Source organism: Schistocerca americana, chromosome 1 (genome assembly GCF_021461395.2).
Source record: "Schistocerca americana isolate TAMUIC-IGC-003095 chromosome 1, iqSchAmer2.1, whole genome shotgun sequence".
NCBI lineage: Eukaryota > Metazoa > Arthropoda > Insecta > Orthoptera > Acrididae > Schistocerca > Schistocerca americana.
The window spans coordinates 267,735,529-267,760,033 of NC_060119.1; the positions used below are offsets into that span (position 1 = coordinate 267,735,529).

The following is a 24,505-nucleotide window of genomic DNA, read 5'->3' on the forward strand; positions in this document are numbered from 1 at the left end:
CAACACAATGGCTTTTCTCCGGGAGGTTTGGAACAAAGTATGCCACGTCTTTGATTGCCCTCAGCTTGCTGAGAGTTGTGGTAGCCTGTAATTTCACATCCCAGGTTTTCAAAATTTGACGTCGCAGATGCAGTCATAGGTCTATGCCCAGTACTCCAAGCTTGTCTTGTGGTTGCTTCTTTAGCCAGTCTATAGTGATTTAATTTCCCAGAATATCCACATCGCTCAGAGTCCAGAGAGACATTACAGTGGTACCAGAGCTGTGGAGGTCAATAAGCAGCTCATGGAGTCACTGCAAACCAAGAAGTTGTTTGTGGAGAGTGTTTTGTTGTACTACGGAGCCTGTGATATGGTGACCAATTCTGTAGTGTACACACTGCATGCACTCAGCAAAAAGAACTTCTCCTGCCCCCTGCTAATGCAAAAACAAAACCAAAACTATTGTTGAATTTTGATCCAGCTATGTAGATATATGCATGTCAAATTTGGGTGACTGTTGAGAGCTGAACATAATAGGGATCTGAGAACAGTGGGATCAACATTTTTCTTAGGGCTACAGAATAGGTTCATTCAAATCAGAGGACTGAAATACACACCACAGCAGGTGTGAGAGGGATCTCTATGCACACATATAAGATTGGGCAATTGGGAGGGCCTTGCATAGAGTGTCCATTTGTATCCCAGCTGATCCACCTAGTTTTGGGTGATCTGTAAAAGGTCTGAAGTGCTAGTTGTAAAAAAAAGTTGAGCAACACAGGTGGGTAAGCTTCTTGACAGATTGTGATCACATAGTTCATCAAGAGTTGCTGGCAGTTGTGGGTCACCAGCTTTTGCCACGATGCTGCCCACAGGGCTTACATGGCAGGTTCTAGTTTCCAACTGTACACCACACTGTTGGACACAGTATAACAAACTCAATACTGATAATGCAGCCGACCCACAGGGAACACATTCATCATCCAGCTGGAAGAAATAAAAGCTTTATAAATACACAGAAGAAATGTGTGGTCTGCATCCCAGGGGATACTAGGGGAATTACATTTCCATAGCCAATTTGCATTTAGCTGATGTACATACAGTAACCAAGTTGACTGTCAAATAAAAGACTTTGAAAGTTTCAATGACTTCAAGTAACTGCTTACCCAGATAACGTCCAGGATGTGACTGCATAGTCTTGAGTTAACAAAAGTGCAAAACAAAAGTCTTCATGGGAGGAGAGCGATACCCAAGACTCACAGCCCATTTATGAACTTTCTGTAGTGCCACTACCGGCAGAGTAAAACGTGAAAAGGCGCAGTGGAACATTGCATTAGCTGCCATTGGCCAGTGAGCGTGGCAAGCTGCCATTGGACAGTGAGCGTGGCATGTTGATGTTTGGGTTAAGACAACAAGCATATGAAATTATTGAAAGACGGGCTAGCCTCACTCAGCGTAACTTGCCAATGCAGCAGTAGTGCAGGGCATAGGCAAGGCAGTGTCTCAATCATCGGGGTCTTGGTGGTATTGCCAGGTATGTGACCAGGAGAGGTGCATTGGCACCCCAAGTGGGATGCTATCTGCTGTAAATAACAATCCATTTTGCAGCAGATTCATTCTCAGCACAGCAGCACCAACAGGACAGATGGTCAATGCCAGATGAGGAGATAATACAGAGCTGCCAGCCATAGCCTTGGGTTTGAGTCCCTGCTGGGGTACCTGCTCCCTGCACTAAGTTTGTCCACCAGACTTGGTGTCACAGTACAGCAGGCCTACCTGGCCATTCCAGCAGCAGCTGCTCTCCTGCCAGGAGGTAACGTGTTGCATCTCAGGCACCATAGCCACTTTCAACAATGTATTGGGTGAGCCTCTTACTGCTTGCCTTGGCTGCCTGGGTGTGGTCATTCAATAAAGACAGACTACCTCTGCAAGATTCCAGTACTTACAGCTGCCATCAGTGATGTGGCACACGCAATATAACTGTGCACGACACAACCGCAGATGTCAGCAAAGCAGGGTGCCAGTGCGTGTTGCAGCCAATTGGATGGAGGCTAGCCACTGGTTGAACAACTACCAGTCCACTCCTGTGGGCAGGAGCATGATCACCTTTCCACCACACCAGTGAACCAACGTATAAATTGGAAATAAAATGTTAATTTAAACAGCCACTTCTTCCTGGGCCTCATTGGCCTGCAATCCAGCCCCCTGACATTGCAGCCACCCCGTATTATCCCCAGGGGCAGCTATAAAGTGGTGTCACAAGTACTGATACCGTCTTCAGTGGGCAGCACAGGGTACAACACCTGTGCAGGAACACAATCTGCACTATCAACACAGTGGAGTGCATGGAGAAACTTATTTTTTATATGTGTGACTGGCAGGTGATCTAAGAGGGAGCACTACTGTAATGTGAGGGTTAATTTGTTTAGAGCAGAATGTGCGGGAATTTTGTGGCAACAGTAAAGAGCAGTATTTAGACCCTATGAGGTGTCCACAGTGTAATCTGCTTGGGCACCCCACACCGTGTGCTGTTTCTGTATATGTAACTTGTTTTACTTGCCATCAATTTGGTCATGTTGCAAAGCACTGTAGAGAACCCCTTTCTTTTTGTCATTTGGTAATTACTGCACATTTGATTGTGTATTAAAGTGCGCGTCATATATCTTGGCGGCCGAGTTTAGGTTCGTTCTGCGCATCTGACGTCACAAAACACAGTCAGCCAATGAACAGAGAACGACGTTGCCAGATCTCGACAGTAGTGCAGAGCACGGACGAGTGTCTTCAGTTTTAGAAACGTTCAGTCATAAATAAAGTAATAGAACAAAAGCAATGTCTTGATAGCACACTTTCTTTTACAGAAAGTTTGGAAAAAGCATTCTTTATACCAATTGCTTCATATTCTATTAATTAATTAAACCAAACAAGCAATAAGACTCCTAATTCAGGCGATAGCAAGGAAAGGGGTTTGTTTCAATCTCACGAACTGCTTTTTCGCAATAAAGAACAGCGGTAATTGTTTATTTCCTATTGTACTTCGACGAAGCGTGAGTAATTCATAGTCATACCAACAGTGTTTATAAGTAGTTGCGTGAGGTGTTAGAGTCCTTATGGAGTCACAGTGTTCGATGAGCTGAGGTAGTGGAACGGTTAAGGTGTTGGGCTGCCAAGTGAAAGGTTATGAGTTCAAACCTTGTGCGGTGCTTAATATTTTCTTTATTTTTAAACAATATTGGAGTGCCTTACTTCACGAATTTTTTCGTTTGAATGAAATTTCTAGTGCTTTGCCTCTTCATTAACTTTTTCGCTGCTGCAGACACGTGCTCCCCGCATTCCGCGCTGTGCGCGATTTTGTCATCACTGCACTTCTCGCCTGTGCAGACACATGGTGTTCCCACTGCTTTGACACACTTATCATTCAATTTCACAAAAACTATTTGGCCAAAAAATTTGATTTTTTCACGTCTTCTTGCCTGTACCTTCCCCCCATAAATGACTTAATTTTGTTTTGATGTGCAGTATTAAATGTAGTAAACCATTGCACGAAATTTTGAAGAGTTTGCAGAGGTAAAAGTCCATAGCGTATACTTTCCGTATGGTCGATTTTAGTTGCCACAATGTTGAGAATGAAATGTGGACAAGATACCTAAATTTCATATAATATTTACTGTATAACAATATATCATTTAATTTAAGTACCACGTAGGTGTTGTATGTAATATTGAGAAATATTCCGTCTTTCGCGACTGTAATAAAAGTTTTATATACACAGGGCGCGTTTGGCTTTATTTTAAAGCACTTCCATCGGTGAAAGGTATGGCACATACACAATGGTATTCATGTTCTATTTCTTGTTTTTGTTCCACAGTCGCAGTTTTACCAATGGTATTGAAATATATCCCTCTTCTGCAACTGTAATAAGCGACTTATTTAGACCAGACGCGTTTCTCTCTTTTGAAGCATCATAAGAAGACTGTATTTTGTGTCCTCCATTGCCAAGTCACCTTTCGTAGTTTTGTGCTGCGGTAGCACAATATTCAACGTTTGTGTTGGCTCATCAGTGTTTTAGCAAATAAATGCTTTTTGTGTGTGCCACACACAAAATTATATATTAGACATAGCTCTGAGCACTTCACCGACAGACGGCATATTCAAGTCCTAATGTTTTTGTAAGTCCACAGTTTTGTTTAATGTATTTTGTCTACTTCCTTTTGATTGATTGAAGTGCTTTAAAATAAAGCCAAACATGCCCAGTGTAAGTAAAACTTTTGTTACAGTCGCGAAAGGTGGAATATTTCTCAATATTACATACGACACTTATGTGGTACTTAAATTAAATGAAATATATAGGTATCTTCTCCACATTTCATTCTCAACATTGTGGCAACTAAAATCGACCATACGGAAAGTATACTCTATGGACTTTTACCTCTGCAAACTCTTCAAAATTTCGTGCAAAGGTTTACTATATTTAATGCTGCATAATAACTGCGTTGAACATCGAAACAAAATTAAGTCATTTATGGGGGGAAGGGATCAGTCAAGAAGATAGGTAAAAATCTAATTTTTGAGCCAAATAGTTTTTGTGGAATCGAATGATAAAGAGTGTCAAAGCAGTCGGAACACAATGTGTCTGCACAGGCGAGCAGTGCAGTGACATTATCGCCCACAGCGCGGAATGCAGGGAGCACGTCTTTGTAGCAGCGAAAGGGTTAATGTGGCCGTGGTGGCTTTACTTCATGAACTGCGTGCTCCCCCCTACACGTAAGCTTGCGAACTATGCTATACTATGGCGCTGCTTCTATTGGCGCGTGCGTCGTGTGCAACTGGCAACGCAGCAATCTCCAGCGTCTGGGCGGGCATGCGCGAGCCGCCAAGATAAAAGAATTGAACTATAATGAAGGGTAAAGGTGCAGCAATGGCAGAGTCAGAGGCACAGGGCATCAATGGGCTAGTGGCAGTTCAGGCATTAGTTAATGAGGTAGCACAATGGAGAGCAGAAAATAGATCTTGCTTAATAAGCTTGCAGCTAGAGAGGCTTGTAACAGATCCAGCTTCCACAAACCTAGTCTGTCCCTTTTCAGAAAGCTTATCTGAGGATGTAATTTTGTTAGTGGAGGACATGACAACATCAGTAAATACTGGAAGTCCACCCATAACAAGTTGCAGGTAGCAAAGTTAGTTTAGCAGGAAAGGCAGAGACTTTTGTGAGAAGCACGGAAGTGTCAGGTAAGGAAGAAATGCTTGAGTAGTTGGAACAGGAGCATCTGCAGAGGTATAAGAAGCAGAATAGTATGAGATTCTTTTTGGTGTAGCTGAGCGCTATTACAAAGTGGCAAGTGGAGACCATGGAAGATTTTTGCCAACAGAGAAAGAAAAGTGAATGTATGACTATATGAGCTGACTCCAACTGATGAAGCGAATTAAGTTTTCTTGCAAGAGGCCAAGCAGAGCGTGGTCAATACTTTCCTAAAGGGTTTGCTACCAGATATGTTAAGGATGATGTGCACAGGGGCACCTAAGGATTTCCATTCGGCTGTGAGATGGGTGTTGGAGTGTGGGGAGACAGATGTGTTAATGGGTGTGAGGGAAGGGCATGATGTATTCTCTGCAAATCTGAAGTGTTGAAATTGTGAGAGTACAGGGCATATGCACAAGGAGTGCCACCAGACTTGGTGGAATAGGTGTGGTATGGCTTATCAATAGCATTATGGTAATGATAGTAGGGGTGGACAGGAGGAAGTTGTCAAATGCGTGGGAGACATACCACAGTATAGAGTGGGGCAGTGGGTGGTGATGTCTAGTTCTTACACACCGAAAGCATTGAAAAGGTGTGACAAAGAAATCTGTGATGAAGTATCATCTGTCAATGTTAGGCTACAGTTGCTAAAAAGATCGACAATAGTGCATGTTGGATGCCTACAGCTGCTCAGAGGCGCTCCAGAGTCGATCCCAGGTGCAGAGAGACTGGAACGAGAGCAAACAGTAAAAAAAGAGGAAATGGAGAAGCACACAGGGAACTGTAAATGAACACATGCAAGAAGTACCATATGCCTTGATATCATGGAAGCAGCTGTTTGTTTGTGTGTGTGTGTGTGTGTGTGTGTGTGTGTGTGTGTGTGTGTGTGTGTGTGTTTTGTTGTTGTTGTTGATTATTTAGGATACAATGTGTTGGGTACTGTGAAGAGTATGTTAAGGGTGAATTTATGAATTTTGTATGGTCTGACTTTTGTTTTAGGGTGCAAAAACAACTAGGTTAATATGCCCCCATGTCAGAACTGTAGAACACTAAGAGAGGGGGAAAAAAAGGAATTAAAAATTAATACACGTTAAGTACAAGTGATGGAAGCAGAGACAGCTAAAAATAGGGACTTTGAGGAAGGTCCATAAAATATGCCATAGAGAAACGGAGGTCCTGAACTAAAGCTTAAATGTCCTCTGAAACATTGCTACAACAGATAAAAAGTAAAACACAGTCGGCAGCCTGCAGGTTGTTCACTAAAATAGCTGATAATTGGGATGGAAAACATAAATGAGATCGTAAGTGATTAAAAAATGGCATTCAGTCAGGAAATGGCAAACCATCAGAGGTTGAGGGCAATGAGCACACGGTAGTAGGGGAACACCATTTAACAAATGGCAATGGCTAAAAAGATAGTGCTCAATACGCAACCTAGCTAAAATGATCTCCTTGTGGTGAGAGGGCCGAGAGGTTGTCCAAACTGATGGGAGAGGTTTAACTCCTCAGAGCTTGCTCCCATGAAGGGAGGACCAGTAGTGATGCCAGAGTGACACCATCTTCTGACAGACGGCAACACAGAGATCATCGGAAGGAGTGGAAGAACTAGCAGGCTGAGGTACAAAGACTGCAGCCTTGGCAGCAGCATCAGCAGCTTTGTTTCCCGTCAGAATGATGTGACCAGGAACCCACATAAACATCACAGTGACTCCATCAGGAGTGAGCAAGTGACAGCTTTCCTGTACCTGTTGCACTAAGGGATGGACGGTGTACAGCACACTGAGGCTATCAAGGGCACAGACAGAATCGGAGCAAATGACACAATTGAAAAGCCTGTGTCGCTGGATGTACTGCATGGTCTGATACAGGGCGAAGAGCTCTGCTGTAAATACTGAGCGGTGTTCCAGAAGCTGATACTGAAAATTGATGGTGACAATGACAAAGACACACCTGACACCACAGTCAGTCTGAGAGCCATCAGTGTACACAAAGGCACAAGCGTGAAGTTCCATGCGAAGGTCGTGAAACTTACGGCGACAGAGCAAGGCTGGAGTAGTGTCTTTAGGAAGCAAATGAAGCCCAAGGTGAACACAGGCCACCACACAAAACCAAGGTGGTGAAGAAGTCACAAACTTTGGGGAAGTGGGAGTTAGCATGATGTTACGCTGCCAGAGCAAGAACCGAAAGCGAACTCCAGGAGGTAACACAAGAGGGATGCGCCCCATACTGGCGATCAAAGGAGTCATCAAAGAAGTAGGCGTAGGATAGGTGGCCAGGCATGGCAGAAAAACGGCCTGCGTATCTGCCAAAGAGAAAGTCATGGCAGTATGACAGTGGTAGTTTGGTTGCTTCAGCATACAGACTCTCAACCGGGCTAGTGTAAAAGGCACCAATGGCCAAACGGATGTCACGATGGGGGATAGTACTGAGACAGCATAAAAGGGACAGATGTGCAGCTGCATAAATGAAACACCCATAGTCTAGTTTTAAACGGACAAGGGACCAGTACAAACAGAGGAGGATGGTTCGATCCGCTCCTGAGGAAGTACTGCTAAGGAGCCGTAGTACATTGAGGGACCGTGTACAGTGGGGGGCCAGGTAAGACATGTGGGAGGACCAAGAAAGTTTCCTATTGAACATGAGCCCCAGGAATTTCGTAGTTTTAACAAATGAAACAGCAAAAGGCTCAAGATGTAACAACGGTGGAAGAAACCAATTGTGCCGCCAGAAATTCATATAAACAATTTTGTCAGTGGAAAAGAGAAAGCCATTGTCAATGCTCCATGAGCAAAGACAATCGAGATATCGCTGAAGATGCCGCTCAAGGAGGTAAGTCTGTGGAGAACTGCAATAGATGGCAAAATCATCAACGAAAAGGGAGTCGGAGGTGCTCAGCAGGAGACAGGCCGTAATGGGGTTAATAGTGATAGCACAGAGGATGACACTAGGACAGAACCCTGAGACACACAGTTTTCCTGAATAAAGGTGTCCGACAAGGGAGAATCCAACCATACTTTGAAAACTTGGTCTTTTAAGAATTCCTGAAGGAAACTGGGCATGCAGCCACGGAAGCCCCACGTGTAGAGAGTACGGAGAATACCAGTCCTCCAGCAGGTTTCATAGGCTTTCTCCAAATCGAAAAACACAGCCACAGTCTGGCATTTCACAGAAAACCATTCGTGATCGTCAACCACATAACGGCATGCAAGAAATAAACACTGTGCAACGGTTAGTAAATAGCAAAACTCGAGCCACCAGCCAGGCATCAATTATACATTCCATCACGTTGCAAACACAGCTGGTGAGAGAAATGGGGCAATAACTAGAAGGAAGGTGATTGTCATTGCCGGGTGAGGGGGGGAGAGGGAGAGGGAGAGGGGAGAGGGGAGAGGCGAGATAGGAAATTCTGAATAAACAGGGAATAGCCCTTAAACCTGCACTCATGCAGTACGGAAGCACAAAGTGATGAAAGTTGAGGAGAAATTAATGGACTGTTAGGTGGGGTAGATGTAAGCAACTAAATAGCAAAAGTAAATGGCACATTTGGCATCTACATGTTGACATCAAAAGCATACTTTGAACTCAGAAAATTGTGCCACCAGATGTTTTGTAAGGAAAACTTATGGTGTATATGTGACACTTGTTGTGGAACTGATTCTGAAGAAGACCTGATGGCCCATGTCTTTTCTGCTACCAGATTAAGAGTAAAATTTGTGAGACATGCTGTGAAACACTGTATTAGGTGCCAGTGGCTGGTGAACGAAGGATGTTGGCATATGTGGTAAGACAACAAGTATGAGACATTATTGCGAGAAGGGCTAGTCTTGCTCAGCAAAGCTTGCCAAAACAGCAGTAATTTGCAGTGCAGGCAGGGTGACGTCTCCATAATTGAGGTTTTGGTAGTGCTGTCAGACATGTGACCAAGAGTAGCACATACGGAGCCACCTGCCACAGTCACAGGTTCAAGTCCCTGTCGGGGTACCTGCTTCCTGCACTAAGTCCGCCCACTGGATTTGGTGCCACAGTGCTACAGAACTGACAGTCCACTCAAGCAGCAGCTGGACTCCTACCACGAGGCAACAGGTCACACCCCAGGCACAGCAGCCACCTTCTGACAACATTGTGGGCACACTTCTTGCCACAGGCCTTGACCAACTGCCATCCCACCACACTGCAGACTCAATGTACAAGTTGGAAATAAAATGTTAATTTCAACAGCCACATCTTCCTAGTTCATCAGCCTGCTATCCAGTCTCAGCCCTCACCCACCCAGCCTCCTAATAATGCAGCAGCCCCATGTCACCCCCAGGGGTTGGCTATATTTCTGCTATGTCCCTTGAAATTGGCACTTTGGGCTGTGCGATGATGGAGAGCTATAGTGCAGGCAAATACAACAACAGTGAGACCATAGATCTCTTGCAGTCGCGATACCACTGAATGTGATGACAAAGGAGAGATCTAAGTTTCCTGTACCTGTTGGTTGCTGAGGATCGAACCTATCCTGACCCCAAAAGTTGGAGAGATAGGAAATTCTGAATAAAAATGGGATAGCCCTGGAAACTCCACCCATGCAGTGCTGACATGATGTGATGGTGCCATATGGTATCAAACACCTTCCATAGATCAAACAAACAGTGATCAAATGTTGACTATGGGAGACAGCATGGCACACTGCAGATTCAGGATGAATCAGTTAGTTTGTGGTGGACCAGAATGCCCGAAAGCCACTTTGAAATTGTGATAAATGTCCTCTGGCTTCCAGGCACCAACAGAGTTCCTGGTTGACCATTTATAATTCACAAACCCATTCATTAGAGATATTGATTGATAATTAGTCAAGTTTTGGATCACTTATCAGATATTTCCAAACACTACTGTTTGATTAATATTACAAAAGATGCAGGGTCAAATTCTCCCAAACCACTGCTCATATTCTATTCAAGACAAATATTATCATGGCTGGGAGAACATTAGATAGTCAACAAAAGTACCTTTAATTACATCATTGGTCAAATTACTGTCAGTACAGAAATTCTTGTAAGTTTGATGTGCCAAGGGTGAATAATGAAAGAAATGAGTACCCAGTACAAACAGTACAATGAGCAACCAACTCAACTAGAGGGGCTCCATTCAGCAACAGACAGTCACACAGAGCATTAGCCCCTCCACAAGTCAAGAGGAGGAAGATTACGGTTTGATGTTCCATTGATGGCAATGTTACTGAAGATGAAGAACAAGCTTGGACAGTATAAAGATGGAGAAGGAAATCGATCGTGCCCTTTTCGGAAAAACAGCCTGTTATTTGTTTTAATCAATTTTGGGAAACAATTGAAGCCTAAATAAGGTTGGCTGGATGGGTACTTTGATGTTAAATGTCAGTCCAGAGGCTTAACTCATGCATCAGCTCACTGCACCATTCCTCAAATAATTTGCTGTGTTTGTATGTTCCATCTAAGCTGCACCATAGTCACGTAAATTTAAGAGCCAATTCATATCAATTTAAGGAGGCAATAGGACATCCTCATAGGTCACATTAGTGATGCCTGTGAAAAAAACTTGGCCTAAGGTTCAAGATGTGTGTAACACAGAATAAACTGAAAAAATTTTATTACTTATATTTCATAAATCTTGAAATGCTTAACTCCGGTATAAAAAAACGAGGCCTCAATAAGTTGTCTTGAAGGTGAAATCATGTTCAAAAACCAATGTCTCATTCTTTGCTCCCTACGTCTCATTCTTTGATCCCTACAAGTACACTACAGCTGACATAGAAAGATAGTGAAACAGACAGCCTGAAGAGCAAATCACTCTGAAAAGATCATGCAATTACTATCTGAGCAAATTTACTAATAAGTTTGTTCCTTGTGAAAATCTGTGTCTGTTTCAGAGTTCACAATGTAAAGCAGAATAATTCACTCCAGCCTAACATTACTGCTACTGACTCAATGAGTCACACTTGGACAAATCAACTGTCTCATACAGATACCCAGGTGCAATATTTTGCATTGATATTCTTGTAATTCTGCTAGATGTATCAATGGATCACTCAATATACCCATGTATCAGTGGATCACTCAATATAATCAGGTGTCTCTCCAGCATGTTTGCCAGACAGAGGGTGGAAGGAATCATCTGCTCCAGCTAGGGTAGCTGTAAAATGCCAGAGGCACATTTTAGGACTGCTGCAGATCACCACACACTAACTTCATCAGCCAGCCAATGTTTACAGCAAACTCTCCGGTGTGTCTACCGATGACAACCCTGTGCTCAGTAGTTTCTCCTGGACTGTGAATTAGGCTTCGTCATTACCCATCAATAAGGTTTGGCTTGTGCACAGATTTGCCTGTCTGCTTAATGTTGGACTGTCTTGACTCCTAATTTAACCGACTTGTGTTTTCAGTCAAAAAACTGATGGTGTATGGCTGCACCAAAAGCATGGTTCATATTAGAGTACTCCACATTCAAACCAACAAACAATGTAATCCAGCACTGACGTGACTTATTCAACAAACATTCGGAGTACCGAAGTGACCACGAGGGAATCACCTCGAGAAGTTCTTTGCTTTTTGTATTTCCAGTGAGTCAGGAACTATACTTTCTGTAAATTAATCGTAAATGAGTTGTGCTCAATAAAATCTATGTTGTTGAAGAAGCAGACCTACAACAAATATGAAATGAAATGATCACAAAAGGCTCAGTTGTGGGTAAGGCAAGTGGCAGACTTTCGTTCTTGCAGGTTACTGAGAAAGTGCAGTCAGCCTGCAAAGGATGCTACTTACAAATCACTTGTGCATTCAGCCATACTGACTGTATAGCACAAACGGCCAGCTCAGCATTTCTTCCCATAAATTACGGAGCTCTTCCATTTCAGTTTGCTTCATTGTACTTGATTTAAACTAATTGGTAACCCTTATGCTCTCTGTTAGAATATACAGTCAATGTTTCGAGATAATGTAGCATTATTACTCCATTGTTCTTCTTCATTATCAAACAGGGTGCACTTACAATGATTAACTTAAAGTATCTACCTATATTCAGTTTTTCTGGGCCCTTTATTTCGATATATTCTTTAACAGCACTATGCCAAAAAATCGGCAACTGTGTCACAATACTCGACTTTTCTTTGATAATTTTGTACTTTTACGTCAGGCAATACCAGAAATAATAATCATCATCTTCATCTAATTTGTTGAACACAAAGATAACAAACATTATGAAGTAACATTACTAGAAGTTGGAACTAAAATAATAATAAAGGTTAAATGTGTATGTCAACAATGTTGAAGTTGTTACGATTAAGTATTAGATCAGATATGACTATGAGGGAAACAACACTGAACATGTTCTTTTCAAAGGCATCATCCTGACATTTGCCAAAAATGATTTATGGAAACCTGAATAAGGGATTGAAAACCTTGCTCAGTTTCATATTATGCTAATCTAAAAACCTATTACATAAAACTTTTAAGGAAAAATTATGGTACTTAAAAATTTAGAACACATTTTCAATAAATTTCAATGAAAATAATTTTACGTTGGTGCTTGTTTAACAAATAAAAGAGTTTTGTATTAACTCTCATTGCAAAATATATCTGAATTAACATACCTCTTGAAATTCATGAGGCAATAAAGTCACATCCATCATAAGGTACAGCAGCATGCAGCCCCCAAAGATAAGAACAGCACAAACTAGTGCCGTTAATTTACGTATCCTCATTTTATCTGAAACATTAAGGGAATTTCAAAGCTTCTTTGAAAGCAGTGACAGTGTAAAAGCAGTAAAATGGAAATAATTTCAATCACCGAATTATACGAAATTTACAGCTGGTATTCCTATTACTAACTGACGAAAAGTGTTAGCTACTGATAGCAATCTCTCACAGTCAAGAACCATCTTTTACGTTACAGAATATGCTAATGAGTATTAGCTCAAGTTGGAGTACTGCATCAATTGCAGTAACTTTTCCCCTCTATATACCTGGAAAAGAAAGAGGAAAATGGAAAAGAGAACATGTGCTGGAGATGGTGGTTGTTGGGATGTTTAAGGGGGACCAAAAAAAAAAAAAAAAAAAAAAAAAAAAAAAGGCGAGACGGAAATGCACGAAGCAGGTGAAACTCCAAGGGGAAGGAGACTCCCCCCCAGGCCCTAAAAGAACACAAATGCGGTAACGAACACTACAGACACGAAGACACCAGACAAAAGGAAACAGAACAAAAGAAGATGACCGGAGACTGGTTGACTGACCATGACAACAAAAAAGGGAAAGAGTCAACCAACCGACTACACACTAAAATCTGCAACCAAATATGAGAGACTCGAGGACAAGAGACACACAAAGGGAAAGGAGCAGGACCTCCCTAAATGGAACAATAAAAAGGACTACCACGGATAAAATTTAAAACGTCATCAGCCACGGAGGCATTGTCGCTTAAAACCAAAGGCAAAGTGCCCGGGAGATTAAAAGACTGCCGGAGGGTGCGCAGTCGGGGACACTCCAATAAAATGTGGGCGACGGTCAGCCGGGACCCACACTGACACAGGGGGGGGGGATCCTTCTGACGCAAAAGATGGCCGTGCGTCAGGTATGTATGGCCGATGCGCAGCCGACACAGGATGACAGAGTCCCTGCGAGAAGACCGCAGGGAGGAGCGCAACACATCGGTCGTCTCCTTGACAGCCCGCAGTTTATTAGGCGCCGTCATGCCTCGCCACTCAGCAGACCACACCCCAAGCACCTTACGGCGCAACACCAGCTGCAGGTCGCGAGCTGTGAGGCCGATCTCCAAAGCTGGGGCGTCGATCGCCCCTTTGGCCAGCCTGTCAACACGTTCGTTCCCCAGGATGCCAACATGACCTGGCGTCCAAACCAAGACCACCGAACGATCAGAACGGGCAATGGCGGAAACAGACTCCTGAATAGAGGACACCAGAGGAGAAGAGGGATAGCAGCGGTCGATGGCCTGAAGGCTGCTCAGGGAGTCACTGCAGATGACGATGGACCTACCTGAGCAGAAACGCATATGCTCAAGAGCGCGCAAGATGGCCACCAGCTCTGCAGTAAAAATACTGCAGCCAGCCGGCAAGGAGCGCTGCTCAACATGGGCAGCGTGAGCAAAAGCGTAGGCAGTGTGACCATCAACCAGGGAACCATCAGTGTAGACAGGCTCACAGGCCGGAAATGAGGCGAGGAGCGCAAGAAAACGGCGACGGAGGGCCACAGGCGGAACCGAGTCCTTAGGTCCCCATGCCAAATCCAGAAGGACAGACGGCCGGGACAAACACCAGGGAGGCGTAGGTGTACGGACCCGGAAGGGAGGCAGAAGCGGGAATGACCCCAGTTCCGACAGCAGGGACCGGACGCGGACAGCTACGGAAAGCCCAGACCTAGGTCGCCATTCGGGCAGATGGAGGACCATGGCAGGGAAAAGCAGGTGACGATTGGGATGGCCTGGTGAGCAATGCACGTGGACAGCATAGTCGGCGAGCAGACGATGGCGGCGAATCCGCAGCGGGGGAACCCCGGCCTCCACCAGTAGACTATCCACGGGGCTAGTGCGAAAAGCGCCAGTGGCAAGCCGAACCCCACAGTGGTGTATGGGGTCTAACAATTTCAACACTGAGGGTGACGCAGACCCATAGGCCAGGCTCCCATAATCAAGCCGGGACTGCACAAGGGCTCTGTACAATCGCAGCAGCGTGCAGCGATCTGCACCCCAAGACGTGTGGCTAAGGCAGCGGAGGGCATTGAGGTGCTGCCAGCATTTTTGCTTCAGCTGAGTAACATGAGGAACCCATGTGAGCCGGGCATCAAACACGAGTCCCAAGAAGCGGCAAGTGTCCACCACTTCAAGCAGGTGGCCGTCGAGGTAAAGTTCAAGATGAGGGTGGACCATCCGACACCTGCAGAAGTGCATAACTCGAGTCTTGGCAGCGGAGAATTGAAAACCATGAGTCAGAGCCCATGATGCTGCCTTGCAAACGGCGACTTGCAGCCTGCGTTCGGCGACTCCCGTAGTCGTGGAGCTAAATGAGATGCAGAAATCGTCGACACACAAAGAAGGGGACACCGACGACCCCACTGCTGCAGCCAGACCATTAATGGCCACTAGAAATAAGGAGACGCTCCACACCGAGCCCTGCGGGACCCCATTTTCCTGTTTATAAGAGGAACTAGAGATGGCACCGACTTGCACCCGGAAAGAGCGGCGCAATAAAAAGCTTTGAAGAAAAGCCGGGAGCCGACCACGAAGACCCCACTCATGCAACGTAGCGAGGATGTGATGCCTCCATGTGGTGTCATACGCCTTCCGCAGATCGAAAAATACAGCAACGAGATGCTGACGTCGGGCAAAGGCCGTACGAATAGCAGATTCCAGCCGCACCAAATTGTCCGTGGCAGACCGGCCCCGACGGAAGCCACCCTGGGATGGAGTGAGGAGACCACGCGACTCAAGGACCCAACACAAACGCCGCCCCACCATACGTTCGAGCAATTTGCACAAAACGTTGGTGAGGGTAATGGGACGATAGCTGTCCACCGCCAGTGGGTCCGCACCGGGCTTCAAGATGGGGACAATAACACCCTCTCGCCATTGCGACGGGAACACGCCTTCGCTCCAAATGCGATTAAATATCGCGAGAATGTGTCTCTGGCAGTCCCTGGAGAGATGCTTCAGCATCTGCGCGTGGATGCAGTCTGGGCCTGGTGCCGTATCAGGGCAATCGGCGAGGGCAGCGAGGAATTCCCTCTCGCTGAAAGGAGCATTGTATGTTTCAGAACGACGCGTGTGGAATGAGAACGGCGTCCGCTCGGCTTGCTCCTTTAGAGAGCGAAAGGCGGGGGGATAAGATGCAGTCGCAGAGCTCTGAGCAAAGTGCGCGGCAAGCCGTTCAGCAATGGCGGCAGCATTCGTGCAGACAGCGCCGTCCAAGGAGAGCCCAGGGACACCCGTAGGGGTCTGGTATCCATAAATCCGCCGGATCCGGGACCACACGAGTGAGGGGGAGACATGGGAGCCCAAGGATGAGACATACCTCTCCCAGCACTCCTGCTTACGCCGTGCAATAAGACGACGGGCGAAGGCACGGAGCCTCTTAAAGGCGATGAGGGTCTCGAGAGACGGGTGCCGCCTATGACGCTGGAGAGCCCGCCGACGGTCGCGAATAGCCTCAGCAATCTCCGGCGACCACCAGGGTACAGCCTTCCTCCGAGGGAGGCCAGAAGATCGGGGGATGGCAGATTCGGCCGCTGAAATGATGGACGTGGTTAAAACATGGACCACCTCGTCAATGTCACCCTGTGGGGGAGATGCAATGGCTGCAGCAGAAGTAAAAGCCAGCCAGTCTGCCCTGTGGAGAGCCCAGCGGGGCAGGCGCCCAGAACAACGACACTGGGGTAGTGACAAATAGATGAGAAAATGGTCACTACCGCACAGGTCAGGGTGCACCCTCCAGTGGAGGGATGGGACAAGTCCGGGGCTGCAAAGAGAGAGATCGATGGCCGAGAACGAGCCATGGGCAACACTGAAATGCGTGGGAGCACCAGTGTTCAAGAGGCTAAGGTCGTGCTGAGCCAACAAATGCTCCACGGCCCGACCACGGTCATCAGAGACAGTCCCACCCCATAGAGGGTTGTGGGCATTGAAATCGCCCAGAAGCAGCAATGGTGGCGGGAGTTGAGCTAGCAGCGCAGCCAAGACACGTCGGGGGAGCTCCCCATCCGGAGGAATGTAAACAGAGCAAACAGTAATAGCCGGCGAGAGCTCAACCCTGGCAGCAACTGCCTCTAAAGGCATCTGAAGGGGTACTGGCGAGCTACAGACAAGTGGTGAACAAAGAGGCAAACCCCACCTGACGCTCGTTGACAGGCAGCACGGTTCTTATAGTATCCCCGATAACCGCAAAGGGCGGGGGTCCACAGTGCAGGAAACCAAGTTTCCTGCAGAGCAATGCAGAGAACAGGGGAATCACTCAGAAGCATCCGGAGCTCAGGCAGGTGGCGGAAATAACCGCCGCAGTTCCATTGGAGAATGGAAGCAGGAAGGGACTGGGAGGGCGTGAATGCGACTAAGAGGCAGACAGCGCTTCAGAGCCAACTGCCGCCACCGGGGGAGAGTCAGCTGAGTCCATAGGAGAGGCCCCCAAGGGTTCCGTGAGGGCGAGATCCGCGGCAGAGGCGAGGATCTCCACCTCATCCCCGGAGCCAGGACTATGTACAGCAGGCGGTGCTGAAACCGCCGGAACGTCCTTCTTCTTGGACACATGCCGTTCCTTCTTCTCACGTCGGCCCTTAGGGTGAGAGGGCTGGGGGAGCTTCTCTGAAGGAGCGTCGGAGGCTGACGACGACGCAGAAGCCCTACGACCAGCAGGTGGCGGAACCTTCAGCCACTGGCTGACATCTGGCTGGGAAGGAGAAGAAACGGAGGAAGGGAGAGCCCCGAGGGACCCCTTCCGCGAGAGAGGAACCGGCGGAGGCAACGCCGGCGGAGGAGGAGGGGGAGGAATCGAGCCTCCCGGTTGTGGAGCAGATGTCACTCCCGAAGTAAGCGTGGGGGGAGCGACAGAAGAGGGTTTGCCCCCAACTGCTAAGGGGGCAACAGAGGAAGGCTTGCCCCCAGACACGAGGGGGGCAGACAGAGATACACGGCCCCGAGGGCCCACTGAAGGCGGCACAGATGAGGCGACAACCGTCGCTCGCGTGGGCGACGATAACGTTGCTGCAGCATAAGATGTTCGAATGGAAGCAGGATACAACCTTTCATATTTCAGTTTTGCCTCTCGATAAGTAAGCCGGTCCAGAGTCTTAAATTCCATGATCTTCCGCTCCTTATGAAGAACGGGGCAATCCGGCGAGCATGGAGAGTGGTGCTCCCCACAGTTAACACATACAGGCGGAGGCGCACATGGAGAATCGGGATGAGAGGGGCGTCCGCAGTCGCGACATGTAGCGCTGGATGGGCAACGGGAGGACATATGCCCAAACTTCCAGCACTGGAAGCACCGCATCGGGGGAGGGACGTATGGCTTGACGTCGCAACGGTAAACCATCACCTTGACCTTCTCGGGCAAGACATCACCCTCGAAGGCCAAGATAAAGGCACCGGTGGCCACCCTGTTAGTCTTGGGTCCTCTATGTACACGACGGACAAAACGGACACCACGTCGTTCCAAGTCGGCTCTCAGCTCATCGGATTGTAACAGGAGGTCACGATGGTAAATAATCCCCTTGACCATATTTAAGCTACTGTGGGGAGTGACGGTAACAGGGACGTCACCCAGCTTATCGCACACGAGCAACGCTCGTGACTGGGCTGGGGAAGACGTCTTGAGAAGGATGGACCCATTCCTCATTTTAGACCACCCCGCCACTTCCCCAAACTTATCCTCCAGGTGTTCCACAAAAAACAGAGGCTTCGTCATAAGAAAGGAGTCACCATCAGTCCTGCTGCAGACAAGGTATTGCGGTACGTAAGGCTCCCGCTTGGCACTAGATCGGCGTCCCTCCCATGGCACAGCCAACGAGGGGAACGACTGAGGGTCATATTGTGCAGCATCGAAGTCGACTCTACCACGCTTAGAGACACTGGTGGCCGTGCGACCACCAGCTTGTGCTGGAGAGGGGGTGAGGAACTGGAAGAAGAAGATGATGATGAGGAGGAGGAGGAGGAGGAGAAGCAAAGGGATAAAAGAAGGAAGAAGGAAGTAAAATGAGCAAATAGGGCAGACAGGTGCCAAGGTTATGTTAGTTTGGATTAGGTTTAGGTTATTGTTTTATCTCAGAAATGGAAGCACAATCTTCTTTGTAGATGAGGTGCAATTGTTGGAAGAATGCAAAATTTAAGTACTGACAATGGCTGTCATTAGCGTATCAGGAGTGAAGTTCTGAGCTCAAAATGCACATATGACACACACACACACACACACACACACACACACACACACACACACACACACACCAAAAAGAAAATCATGTCTAAAAGAGGAAAAAGCAGTCAGCAGACACCATAGCCAAAGGTCGTACAATTATGCTGACTGACAGCTTGGTCACAATGCATCTGGTCTCCTCATCAAGGAGGTTAAGTTAGTATCTGTTCTACTGTGGAGATTAGACTCTCTTTCCGCAATTATTGGAATAACCGACAAGTTTTACAAATATAGAGATGAACAGAAAAGTTCTATTCCATAGTTGAGACACTTTGCAGTGACATCAAAAAGCAAGATTATGAACACTCTGAACAACTTCAAAAAAAATTCAGCAAAACGGACATAGGTCAGATTAGTTATCATCCTTCAACGATTGTCATTCAGCATAGCATGAAAGACAAACATTCATATTAGAATAAAATACTCTGAGCACCTCAAGCAATGAAAAGTGGAAAAACACACACCACATTTTCTACTGGCATGAAAATGCAAATAAGCAGCAATGAACAATAGCTGTTACAAAAAAGATCCAATACAGAAACTTTAAGCATCACTTTTCTCATGTGAATAAACAATTTCTAGAGGTCATAATCTGTGCCTAAAATTTCTAACACAGCTTTTGCCTATGTAGAAGAAACACATAGTATTATGTATAGACATGAGGCTAAAATGGCTACACAGCCACTGAAAAGACATTATGTAATAAAAGGTAACATTCGAGAAATTATTATTATATTTTCAAGTTGTTAGTAACTTGTGGTTTCCAAAATCTAGCAATTTCAGACCATAAATTTACAAGACACATCTCTGTTGTTATTTTTCTCCTCCTTTTTGTCCTACACATAAAAATTTTTCAAAATTCATGTGAGAATATTGACCAAAGAAAACAAACAGATCTGAATTCCACCAACCATTGTTCGAAGTTGTATGTTTGTTTTTCAAGTGGTAAATTCAGCTGATTCGACTAAAGAAAACAAACTGATTTGAATTCTATTTATCAACTTCCAAAATCTGTATGTTCAGCCATTCAGATCAGTTGCACTGAGACCACACAAACATTGGTGTACTGGTTTGAAAAGATCGGGCGTCTTTAGCCGATGTCAGTTGTTGATGGAATCCCCCCTATGTTGATGCCACTGTGACTGCTGATTTAGTTACTAGGTATAACAGTTAACTTCCAATGTACTCCAAAACATTTCTGCCTGCACCAGCATTGTACTTTGTCATCAACTCTGCCACATATATCACCTACCTTACTTTAAAGAGATTCTAGTTGTATGTAAAGCATGCTAGTGCCACGACACAATCAATGCCTTTCCTGCCTGACTGTAATGGAAATATTATTAATGACGGTGCTGCTAAAGCTTTGGTTGGTTGGTTGGTTGGTTTAAAAAAGGGGGGAGGAACCAAACTGCCAGATCATCAGTCCCTCGTTACGATTAAAATAATTCCACAAGGGTCGGAGTAAAATAATCAAAACATACAAAACACAGCTGGAAGAAAGGAGAAGACCACAAGAATGACTGAACGGCAACAAACACTAAAATGGACAAAATCAGACAAGAAAACCACAGAGAGATTCAAGAAACATGTAGAAGAGATCAAAACAAGAGAGCAGATTATCATGACTGGCTGACCATGAGAATAAAAAGGAAAAGCCAGCCACTGTGCAACACATTAAAACCTCCACCCTAAAAGCACTAGGGTGGAGGACACAGAGGGACACAGGACGAGCGCTAAAACTTAGGTCAAATGATAAAACCCACCCTCAAGAATAAAACATAAAACAAAAGCTGCTGTTGAGATATTGTCGCCCAACACCGAAGGTAGGGTGCTGTGAAAGTTAAAAGTCCACTGCTTAGCGGCTAAAAATGGGCAGTCCAGCAAGAGGTGTACGACTATCATTTGTGAGCCACAGCGACACCCAGGTGGGTCCTCAAGATTGACAAGGTAACCACGTGTTACCCACGTATGGCCACTGCAGAGCTGGCAGAGGACAACTGATTCCCTGCGAGAGGACCGCATGGTAGACTTCCACACATTCGTAGTCTCCTTAATGACACGCAGTTTGTTGTGCGCACTATTATGCCATTCCATCTCCCAAAGCCAAACAACCCTGCAGCGTAAGACAGAACACAGGTCAGTTTCGGAGATACCCATCTCAGGAAGCACCTTCCGCGTAGCCTGTTTGGCCAGCCTGTCAGCAAGTTCGTTACTGGGATTCCGACGTGCCCTGGGGTCCACACAAACACCACTGAACGATGGGACCATTCCAGGGCATAGATGGACTCCTGAATGGACACTATCAAAGGATGGCAAGGGTAGCACTGGCTGATAGCTTATAGGCTGCTCAAGAAGTCAGTACACAAGAGAAATAACTCACTAGGGCATGAGCAGATGTGCTCAAGAGCACGAGATATGGCCGCCAGCTCTGCAGTGAAAACACTGCAGCCATCTGGCAAGGAGTGCTGTTCAATATGTCCTCCATAGACATACGCAAAGCCTATGTGACCATCAGCCATCGAGCCTTCGGTGTAAACCACTTCACGGCCCCAGTACATGTCGAGAATCGAGAGGAAGTGATAGTGGACATCCGCAATGTTAACGGAGTCCTTAGGGCCATGCGAAAGGTCCACAAGAATCTGCGGCCTAGGTGTACACCATAGAGGTGTACGTGAATGGACCTCGAAGAGACATGGTAACGGGAAGGACTCCAGTTCAGACAGAAGGGACCCGACGCAAACCGAAATCGTAAGCCTTGACTGGGCCACCGATGCGAGAGATGAACCGCCGTGGTTGGGAAAAGGAGACGGTAATTCGGATGTATAGGAGAACTATGAACATGTGCAACGTAACTGGCGAGCAGTTGTGCATGCCTAACCATCAATGGAGAGACTCCAGCCTCCACGAGGACACTGATCACCAGACCCGTGCTAAAAGCTCAAGTCACAAGGCGACGAAAACCAGTCCTAAAAATCGATATATCTCCAGTAGCATGAGTGGATCATCATTAAAGTAAGTTCAGGTTCCAGATGAACGGTACGACACCGGCAGAACTGCATGGCACATGACTTCGCGGCTGATAACTGGAAGCCATGAGCTAGAGCCCATGACTGTGCCTTGTGAATGGCTCCATGTTGGCGCTACTCAGCAATACCAGTAATGGAGGAGCAAAACAAAATGCAGAAGTCATCTGCATACAAAGAAGGGGAGACCGACAGCACTACAGCTGCTGCTAGGCCGTTAATGGCCAGTAAAAATAGAGATACACTCAATACGGAATCCTGTGAAACGCCATTCTCCTGAATAGGGGGGGGGGGGGGGGGGGGGGGGGGGGGGGGGAGGGGGGGGGGGGCACCAACTTGGACACGGATAGTACGGAGCAACATGAAGTTTTGGATAAAAATTGGGAGTGGGCCCCGGAGACTCCACTCATACAATGTGGCAAGGATATGATATCGCCAGGTCGCGTCGAATGCTTTACGTAAGTCAAAAAAGACAGCAACTAGGTGTTGGCGCCTGGAAAAGGCTGTTCGGATGGCACACTTGAGGGACACAAGATTATCAGTGGTAGAGCGACCCTGGCGGAAGCCGCCCTGACATGGAGCTAGTAGGCCACATGACTCCAGGACGCAACTCAACCGCCGACACACCATACGTCCCAGCAGCTTACAGAGAACGTTGGTCAGGCTGATGGGCTGACAGCTACCCACATCAAGCAGATTTTTACCAGATCTTAGCATGGAAATGATGGTGCTCTCCCGCCATTGTGATGGAAAGACACTATCACAACAGATCCGATTGAAGGTGATAAGGAGATATCGCATGTAGTCAGATCAGAGATGTTTAATCATCTGACTGTGTATCCGATCCAGCCCAGGAGCTGTGTCAGGGCAATGTGAAAGGGTGCTGAGGAGCTCCCACTCTGTAAATGGGGTATCACAGGGTTCACTGTGGTGTGTAGTGAACAAAAGGACTTTCCTTTCCGTCTGCTGTAGGGTGCGAAAGGCTGGGGGGGTAGTTCTTTGATGCAGAGGCTCAAGCATAGTGTTCAGCAAAGTGCTCGGCAATCATGTTTGCATCATTACACAGCACGCCATTGATGTCAATGCCAGGTACACCTGTTGGTGCCTGGTACCCAAAAAGACGTCTGATCTTTGTCCAGACTTGGGAAGGTGACTTATGGCACCCAGTAGCCGGCACATACCTCTCCCAACATTCCTGTTTCCGGTGTTCTATAAGCAGGCGAACGCAGGCACTGAGCCGCTTAAAGGCTGTTAGGAGCTCTAGGGAAGGGTGCTGCTTATGTTGCTGTAGAGCTCACAGATGCTCTTTAATTGCCTCAGCAACTTCCGGCGACCACCAAGGGACTGCCTTTCGCCGGGGACACCCTAGAGAATGACGGATCACGTTTTCCACCACAGAAATTATTGTTGTAGTGACCTGCTCAATCACAACATCAATGGCACCACATGGGGGAGACTCAATGGTGACAGCAGAGGTGAAGGCTACCCAGTCTGCCTTGTTTAAAGCCCAGGGGCACCCTAGAGAGTACCGGATCGCGTTTTCCACCGCAGAAATTATTGTTGTAGTGACCTGCTCAATCACAACATCGATGGTACCACGTGGGGGAGACTCAATGGTGACAGCAGAGGTGAAGGCTGCCCAGTCTGCCTTGTTTAAAGCCCAGGGGAGTGACAGGAAGATGGGGAAGTGGTCACTACCACACAGGTTGTCATGTCCTCTCCAATGGATAGATGGGAGGAGTCTTGGGCTGCAAATTGATAAATCAATGGCCAAGTAATACCATGAGCCACACTGAAATACGTGGCGGCCCAAGTATTTAAGAGGAAGAGGTCGAGTTGGGACAGTAAATTTTCGACGACTCTGTCATGGTCAGCAAGCATGGTGTTACCCCGCAACAGGTTAAGGTCGTTACAATCTACCAAAAGTGGGAAAGGTTTAGGGAGCTGATCAGTCAGTGCAGTCAATACATTCAGGGATACCACACCATCTGGAGGGAGATATACGTTGCAGACAGTTATTTCCTGTGTCAGCCATTTCCTCACAGCCACAGCTTCAAGAGGAGTTTGAAGGGGCACAGGTACACTACACTACATACTGAGCTCAGGACATAAATGTGAACTCCACCTGACACAATTATATTTGCTATGGTTCTTGTAATATTGCGGACACCCGAATCTTCACCTCATCCTCAGGGATACCACACCATCTGGAGGGAGATATACGTTGCAGACAGTTATTTCCTGTGTCAGCCATTTCCTCACAGCCACAGCTTCAAGAGGAGTTTGAAGGGGCACAGGTACACTACACTACATACTGAGCTCAGGACATAAATGTGAACTCCA

The 24,505-nt window shown here is 46.6% G+C and overlaps 1 protein-coding gene across 2 annotated transcripts in view; it reads right to left on the reverse strand.

Annotated features, from left to right (window-relative positions):
* LOC124582178 (alpha-mannosidase 2) overlaps positions 1–24,505 on the reverse strand; it is a 199,248-nt gene that overhangs the window by 165,807 nt on the left and 8,936 nt on the right. Inside the window, exons 1-2 of one of the 2 annotated variants that reach the window (XM_047131310.1) lie at positions 13,016–13,033; positions 12,819–12,934 (exon numbers count right to left, since the gene is read on the reverse strand). In XM_047131310.1, the coding sequence (XP_046987266.1) occupies positions 12,819–12,929 (111 nt within the window). In that variant the 5' untranslated portion in view covers positions 12,930–12,934; positions 13,016–13,033. Of the gene's footprint in view, positions 1–12,818; positions 12,935–13,015; positions 13,034–24,505 lie in introns of those variants that run through there. The other variant, XM_047131307.1, reaches the window with a different exon arrangement.